The sequence below is a fragment of the Eurytemora carolleeae genome, unplaced genomic scaffold (assembly GCF_000591075.1).
Source record: "Eurytemora carolleeae unplaced genomic scaffold, Eaff_2.0 scaffold243, whole genome shotgun sequence".
Taxonomy (NCBI): Eukaryota; Metazoa; Arthropoda; class Copepoda; order Calanoida; family Temoridae; genus Eurytemora; species Eurytemora carolleeae.
Genome location: NW_019396315.1, coordinates 30,721 through 39,536, shown reverse-complemented (window position 1 = coordinate 39,536; position 8,816 = coordinate 30,721). Strand labels below are relative to the sequence as shown.

Sequence of the window (8,816 nt, the reverse complement as noted above, 5' to 3'; positions counted from 1 at the left end):
GCAATGTCCGATTTAGAATGGTATCTTTGAAATCTGATCAATTACATATGTGGAAGATATTAGTTTAGAAAATTTTAATTCTGATTATTCCTTTGTTTTCTCACAGTAAATAACCAAATTTGAAAATAATCAGTTATCAAAATTTGAAACTTCCTCGATCAGACAAAGTTTTTATGGAACCGGTGTGAATCGAGCATTGCCATCTTTGCATGGAGGGACACATGAAACTTTTCTTTAACATAATTTTGCACTGATATTAATTCATCGGTTGGAGCTGTAGTTCGAACTGTACGAGACCAAGTTTATCCTTAGTATCATGGATAACCCCGTCAAACCAGGCCCGGCACTCCAGATGGATCAGTTGACCGTAGTAAACAGGTTCACCGACCTGTCTCAACTAAAAATAGGATGTTGTGAGGCAACTTTCAGATTTCAAAGTAGATGGGCTTGAAAACAACTATCCTTTTTAAATAAACGTTTTATTGAAAGATAAGGTTCGTTTCAAGAAATAGAAATTATGCAAATCTTCTACATGTTTATGGTGTTTTCTTTTTTAATTGCACAGTTTCACGCGAAATGATTGAAACCTTCCAAATGCATTCTTAAGGCAAATTCAGATTTAGAACTATAGTTTAATACGGAGATTTTAGCAGAAATTTCTAATAACTCTGACAAATGCATTTTCAGGATTGTTAATGGTAAGAACTAACCTTAATTGCAACAAGAGGAGTATGGTATGTATTCCCTCTGTAGGGGAAATATTTTAAATGAATTCCCTGGTTTGGTGGGAAATATTCTATTCTCACAGATTCCCTGAAATATTATCAAAATTTTAAATTAAAAAGTTTATGTTGTAAAAAATCCTAAATTCTAAATTAAAGATGGAAACTTTTAAATAAAATGTTGGATTATGTTATTATTTGTGAGACTAAAACTTTTTATGTTAATGGAGTTTTAGAAATTAGGAATTAGATTTAAGAATACTGATATTTATTTACATAAGCCACCCATATTTATTTTTACCAATAACGGATCGGTTTAAAGCAGCTGAAAAGAATGATTTTATTCTAAAAGATAGCTTTGGGACATTTCATAGATCGGACATTTCATAAATAGGACATTTCATAGACAAGACATTTCATAGATCGGACATTTCATAGATCGGACATTTCATAGACAGGACATTTCATAGATCGGACATTTCATAGACAGGATATTTCATAGATAAGACAGAGAAGATTTTTCATAGACAAGGGAAAATATGAAGATGTAAAAAAATCTTCTCTATCTATGAAATGGCCTAACGCCAAAAAGATTTTAATATTATTTCTTATTTCTAATCACAGATTAGAATATTTGATCCAAAAATATGCCAAACTGGGTTAAATTGAATTATGGACAGACGGCAAAAATATTTTTCATACGGTGGTAGGCGATTATATCAATACAATAAATATTTTTCATACGGTGGTAGACGATTATATCAATATATAAGGAAGACGAATTTTTTATTTAAGTTTTAATTGTCACCTAGCTTTTATCGAATTACAAGTTTACAAGTAATTAAAGCCTTTTCAATGTTTTTGTGTATTCATGCTGTTAAAAAGCTTGATATAAATCAAAATTAAAATCTAAAGTCGTCCTTATTATATTGATATAATCGCCTACCACCGTAGACTATTAATATTAAACTTTTAATTGTCTCTGAAAAAATGCTTTTCTTTCTATAAAATTACCTATCTGTGAATATTCTTCTCTAGCTATGAAATTATCTGTCCATAAAAAATCGGCTCTGTCTATGAAATATGAAATGTCCTTTCTATGAAATGTCCTTTCTATGAAATGTACTTTCTATGAAATGTACTTTCTATGAAATATCCTTTCTATGAAATGTCCTTTCTATGAAATGTCCTTTCTATAAAATGTACTTTCTATTAAATGTACTTTCTATGAAATGTCTTTCTTTGAAATGCCTTTCTATGAAATGTCCTTCCTATGAAATGTCGTCTTTGAAATGCCTTTCTCTGAAAATGGCCGATTTATGAAATGTCTTTCTTTGAAATGTCTTCCTACAAAATTTCCCAACACCAAAGATATTTTCGGAGTCTTCTCTGAAGTCTCATCCTAAGTGGGTAACCCTGTACCTGTCCGCTGGATTCCGTCCTGCGCAATCCACCCAGACATAGTTCTTATCCATAGACTTCAGGATCCGGGTCTTCAGGTTCTCCGACATAGTGTCATACTCTGGGTTGTCAAGTTTACTCTCATCTACAGGTTTAGGACTCCAGTTCCAGATCTGTACTCCAGATACAGGTTAAACCAAGGTATTAGTGCAAGGAAAGTTATTTCAGAGGTGCACGCATTTTTTGTACTGCAGTGTACTGTATTTGGGCTGAAAAGTAAACACAAGACGGATATCACAGCCTGACATGGAATCAATTTTCACAAAAATAATCTATGAAATATTCTGGTCATAGGAAACTATTATGTGAATTATCAAAATTATCAAAATTAAATGCTGGTTTCAATATGTACGCTGCAGAGTATACGCGACCGCAATTAACTTTCCTTGCATTAGTACCTTGGGTTAAACATTGAAATTTGCTCGAAACTTATTTCTTTCGTGAATGCAATTAAGATTTTTAGCTCAGATGTATTCAAATACTTACAAATTTATTTTTCTTGCTGTTAAATTCAATTTAAAAAGCCAGTGTCCGAATTTAATGAATTTAAGCGGCTCAAATTCTTTAAATTCGGACTCAGGAATTTTTTTAGTGATCGCGGCCCGGTGCGGAAATAGACCAAAAAAATAATACACTTAGTCGGAAATTCATGTTTTCATCCTAAAATGATTTTTGGTATCAAAACAAAATTGTGATGTATCTGGTTCCTTGTTAAATTTGAGAAGGATGCATGGTTCAGCAACATTAGTTTCAGGTTGGTTTACAAGATAACCGTAGGGATACTCTCCACACTCTGCTAGGACGGATATATCGAATATACAGTTTCTCTCTCCCTCAACCCTAACTTGGTTTGCATCCGAGGAACAGTTATCAAGTCCAGTTTGGTTCTGATACACACCTATAACACAAGTTCGTTACTTATAATAATATATAAATGAAGGGAGGGGGTAACCGGCAACAGATTTACTTCTAAGCTCCCTTATCCATCTTCTGTGCCCTTCATCATAATCTCCAAGCCCTGTTAATCGTCCTGCACCTGAACCTTCCGTTTGCCGATTGTCCAGATCCCCGGTTCGGAGGAGATTCTGCAAATTATGGGCTCGGAGGAAGTTTTAAGAGGCTCATGGCGGCCGGGCACCCACACCCTCAGAACAACTTTATTCAATAAAGTATAGGATTACCAACAAAGAAAAGTTTTAGATATTCAATGTCCATGGTAAAAAAGTTATTTTATCCTTTAATATGGAACGATAATGAATTTATTAGTTCCTCTAATTATTTTTCTAAACCTACTTTTTATTGACTGCTGCAGATATTTAGTTTTTTAATTGAATAATCATATGGAGCTCCTTAAACTGTTCCCGAATATTTATTTATTTTTAGTTTTTACAATCACTGAGATTAAGGTTTAAAAAACATTGAAAATTTGTCAAGACGACATTTTATAGATTTTTTCGATGCATCCAAAGTTCTGTGTTAACCAGTAAACCAACTAAATGATCATTTTTTAGTTAAAAAATTGTGTAAATTCTGCAAAAGTTCTAAATAACCTATACTTTTGTATATTTAAAGTTTACCCAAAAAATGCTTCATTCTCACAGCGTAGTCAATATTCTTGCTTCCTTCTCCTTCTGGATTTGTTGGAACTGTATCCTTGGAACCTAACATTTAGATTTTTATTAAAATATTAAAATATTTCCCAACAATATCTGACTTTTTTTCTGTATATATTTATAAATTTCATAAATTTTCACAGATTTCGACAAAAAAGGGTTAAACGTTCAGTATATATAAATATACCTGCGGCTAGAGCGTACATACTACTGTCTATTCTAGAGTCTTGCATTCTTGGTCTCAAACCAAGACCCGGATTAGAACCTATTATTGATTCATCCAGAGTCCATCTTAAAAAAGATATTGTTACAAAGTTGTTATAATTTTTATTAATTTCCGAATACCTTTGTAACCTGATGTCGTAGACCTTTGATATTATAAACTAAGAATTCTACGAGATCAATTCTTCAAAGTGTTTTGGAGATTTAAGTTTAAAGTGAGTTTTAAGTTCCTATTCATGCTTTTTAATTTAGAGTAGATTTTTATTTACTTACTTAGGAGTATCATTCGGTAGAGTCATGAAGAAAATTTGGAGACAGGACACCCAGAATATAGTCAACAAAGAGTAGTAAACTAGAATATGATTATAATTAGGTTAAACATAATTATAAAGTATTGTTTTTGTGAGGGGTGTCTAGGCATTTGATTTTACGCCACTACCTTTTTTAAGCCCTACAGGGGGAGGGGAATAAAAATGAACATCGAAAGGTAAGTTTTTTCATTCTTTTTGATACTTTATACCCCAAATTATTATTATCTATTTACCCAAATTCAGCGTATGAAACTCTAAAATAAGTTTTGGAGTTGAGGCGAAAAAAAGATTTTTTAAGTGTTGGGTGAGGGAATGACTTTTCAAGAAATCAAACAACTTTGACATTTTAGAACTATCAAGAATTTGTTTTAACTTTAGATTTTTTAATAAAGACTTTTCTCCTCCTTTTCTATTTTTTTTTCTATTTTGATTAGCGCATTTTTAAAATCAATCATAGTCGACATTTTGGAACAGTCCCTTTAAAAGTAAATATATTACTAGAGTAGAATAGAATAATCTTGACCCAGGAGGAAGGAGTTCGTGAGAGGAATGCTCCTGTGTCCGGATCATACAGAAAATATTGGAATTTTTCCAGACCACTCCTAGATAAATAGTTAAATACAATGAAAAAAAGATAAATACAATGAAAAATAGATAAATACAGTGGAAAATAGTTAAATACAATAAAAAATAGTTAAATACACTGAAAAATAGTTAAATACAATAAAAAATAGTTAAATACAATGAAAAATAGTTAAATACAGTGGAAAATAGTTAAATACAATAAAAAATAGTAAAATACACTGAAAAATAGTTAAATACAATGAAAAATAGTTAAATACAGTAAAAATAGTTAAATACAATGAAAAATAGTTAAATACAGTGGAAAATAGTTAAATACAATAAAAAATAGTTAAATACAGTGGAAAATAGTTAAATACAATAAAAATAGTTAAATACAATGAAAAATAGTTAAATACACTGAAAAATAGTTAAATACAATAAAAAATAGTTAAATACAATGAAAAATAGTTAAATATAGTGAAAATAGTTAAATACGGTGAAAAATAGTTAAATACAATGAAAAATAGTTAAATACAATGAAAAATAGTTAAATACAGTGAAAAATAGTTAAATACAGTGGAAAATAGTTAAATACAGTGAAAAATAGTTAAATACACTGAAAAATAGTTAATTACAATGAAAAATAGTTAAATAAAGGGAAAAATAGTTATATACAGTGAATAATAGTCAAACACAATGAAAAATAGTTAAATACAGTGAAAAATAGTTAAATACAGGGGAAAATAGTTAAATACAGTGAAAAATAGTTAAATACAGGGAAAAATAGTTAAATACAGTGAAAAATAGTTAAATACAGTGAAAAATAGTTAAATACAGTGAAAAATAGTTAAATACAATGAAAAATAGTTAAATACAGGGAAAAATAGTTAAATACAGTGAAAAATAGTTAAATACAGTGAAAAATAGTTAAATACAGTGAAAAATAGTTAAATACAGTGAAAAATAGTTAAATACAGTGAAAAATAGTTAAATACAGTGAAAAATAGTTAAATACAGTGAAAAATAGTTAAATACAGTGAAAAATAGTTAAATACAGTGAAAAATAGTTAAATACAGTGAAAAATAGTTAAATACAGTGAAAAATAGTTAAATACAGTGAAAAATAGTTAAATACAGTGAAAAATAGTTAAATACAGTGAAAAATAGTTAAATACAGTGAAAAATAGTTAAATACAGTGAAAAATAGTTAAATACAGTGAAAAATAGTTAAATACAGTGAAAAATAGTTAAATACAGTGAAAAATAGTTAAATACAATGAAAAATAGTTAAATACAATGAAAAATAGTTAAATACAGTGAAAAATAGTTAAATACAGTGAAAAATAGTTAAATACAATGAAAAATAGTTAAATACAATGAAAAATAGTTAAATACAGTGAAAAATAGTTAAATACAATGAAAATAGTTAAATACAGTGGAAAATAGTTAAATACAGTGAAAAATAGTTAAATAAAGGGAAAGATAGTTAAATAAAGGAAAAAATAGTTAAATACAATGAAAATAGTTCAAGAATTCCTAACCTATCCCATCCCACAGGTTTGATGGCTGTACCCCCTAAAGGTTTTTTCTCTTCATTCATTATGTCTAAATTATTTTTTTACAAAATAGAAATCTGTTGAAATATACATATATAACTTTTCTTACATTCGGACTTCAAATGGGAATGTCGCCTGAAACTCAAACTGCGTCAAAAAATACGCAAACAGAATTGTACTTTAAAGACTATCAAAAATAATTAATTGATTATACTACTCGCATCATTTAAGCACTTCGGATTAAGATAAATTCTCTCAACTAGGGAAGAGGTTTTGAAAGACTAAGGATTTTCATGCTTTATGAAATATTCCTTAGTCGGTAACAATGAGGTTATTAAAAAATTCACTTCAGGATTTTAATTCTCGAACACGTTTCATTTCTACTCTTTTCTACACGTGCACTACAGGTAATAAGTATCAAATAACTGTGGAATAGAATGGTGATTTAGGCAACCTTACGTGTGTTTAATGTTGTTAAAAACAAATACTTCTAATATCAGTAGCTTAATCATCAACATATTGAGTAAACTGAGTTTAAACTGCAAAACAATTTTGTGCAGCTTGCATGGGACTATTTAATATCAAAACTTCAGTTAAATATTTAACAGTCGTCCTCCTATTCCACTATTTCATGGATCTCACTTAATTATAATACTTGTACAACTCTAATTACTTAATTAATCTCTAAATACTTAATAAAACACTAAATACTTAATTAATCTCTATAAAATACTTAATTAATCTCCATAAAATACTTAATTAAACTCTAAGTACTTAATTAAACTATAAAAACTTGATTAAACTCTAAATACTTAATTAATCTCTAAATACTTAATAAAACACTAAATACTTAATTAATCTCTATAAAATACTTAATTAATCTCTATAAAATACTTAATTAAACTCTAAATACTTAATTAAACTATAAAAACTTGATTAAACTCTAAATACTTAATTAAACTCTAAATTCTTAATTAATCTCTAAATACTTAATTAAACTCTAAATTCTTAATTAATCTCTAAATACTTAATTAAACTCTAAATACTTAATTAAACTCTAAATACTTAATTAAACTCTAAATACTTAATTAAACTCTAAATACTTAATAAAACTCTAAATACTAAATTAAACTCTAAATACTTTATGGAACTCTAAAGACTTAATTAAACTCTAAATACTTAATTAAACTCTAAAGACTTGATTAAACTCTAAATACTTAACTAAACTCTAAATACTTTTTACGATGTACACAAAGAGAACATGTTCACAATTAATTAAGAAGATGGGCGCGAAGCGCCCTCTAAGGCTAGTACTTGATAAAACTCTAAATGCTTGATGGAACTCTAAATACTTAATTTAAAGACTTAATTAAACTCTAAATACTTAATTAAACTCTAAAGACTTGATGGAACTCTAAATACATGATGGAACTCTAAATACTTGATGGAACTCTAAATACTTGATGGAACTCTAAATACATGATGGAACTCTAAATACTTGATAGAACTTTGAATACTTGATGGAACTCTAAATACTTGATAGAACTCTAAATACTTGATAGAACTCTGAATACTTGATGGAACTCTAAATACTTGATAGAACTCTAAATACTTGATAGAACTCTAAATACTTGATAGAACTCTAAATACTTGATAGAACTCTGACTTGATGGAACTCTAAATACTTGATAGAACTCTAAATACTTGATGGAACTCTAAATACTTGATAGAACTCTAAATACTTCATGGAACTCAAAATGGAACAGCAAGCACGTGTTATGATCTAGTAACTGTGTAACTAAGAGTAACGGATAACTAGGGTTATCAAATAAATAAATATTGTACTCTTACCATAGTAGAGATAAGAGCCGGTATAGTGGAGTAAGTTTCAAAGACTTTAGAATCTGCAAAACATTGAGAAGATCTGTTAAACAGTAATCACGGTTGGCATTATTTGTGTTAAATAGTTCATCTTTTAATTATTATTATTTATTAATTTTATGATTTCTTGTTTGTCCTATATTTGAGAAATCTTTGGTTGTTACTAGGTAGAATCTTATCAGTCCTAAACAAACAATACTCTTAATTTGTAAATAGACCCTCTTTCCAACCCGTGAATTATTAGAATATAAAAATAACTTTAATTTAATTTAAACTAAGTGACTTTCCATCTGGAGAGTTTCATATATATGATTTAGAACGGTAACATTTAAACCTTTAACCTTTAACCTACAATAAGGAGATATTGTAGTTTTACTATCTTGAAAAGTTTTAAATAATTCTCTCAGCCCAAAATCTCTGAACATTCACTTTAAAATATTTTTTTGTAACCCCCCCCCTCCCGGTCAGCAGCCCCCTGAGTTGTTT

General features: G+C 28.7%; 1 protein-coding gene across 1 annotated transcript; it reads right to left on the bottom strand.

Annotated features, from left to right (window-relative positions):
* Nucleotides 1-13: 13 nt before the first annotated feature.
* LOC111700756 (sodium/potassium-transporting ATPase subunit beta-1) lies at nt 14-6,519 on the bottom strand. The gene is made up of 9 exons (XM_023471793.1): nt 6,435-6,519; nt 4,828-4,931; nt 4,292-4,370; nt 3,984-4,087; nt 3,761-3,844; nt 2,891-3,081; nt 2,145-2,296; nt 711-813; nt 14-397 (listed from the first exon to the last, which is right to left on the bottom strand). The coding sequence occupies exons 1-9, from the start codon at nt 6,491-6,493 to the stop codon at nt 257-259; spliced, it is 1,017 nt and encodes a 338-aa protein (XP_023327561.1). The 5' UTR covers nt 6,494-6,519; the 3' UTR covers nt 14-256.
* Nucleotides 6,520-8,816: the final 2,297 nt, after the last annotated feature.

Bases quoted from the DNA above. Each gene is read 5' to 3' on its own strand.
- LOC111700756 (XM_023471793.1), bottom strand. From the start codon at position 6,493: ATGAATGAAGAGAAAAAACCTTTAGGGGGTACAGCCATCAAACCTGTG. The intron at 4,932-6,434 runs GTTAGGAATTCT...CTATTTATCTAG, and splicing joins AAACCTGTGGGATGGGATAG to GAGTGGTCTGGAAAAATTCC. The intron at 3,845-3,983 runs GTATATTTATAT...TCTAAATGTTAG, and splicing joins TATGTACGCTCTAGCCGCAG to GTTCCAAGGATACAGTTCCA.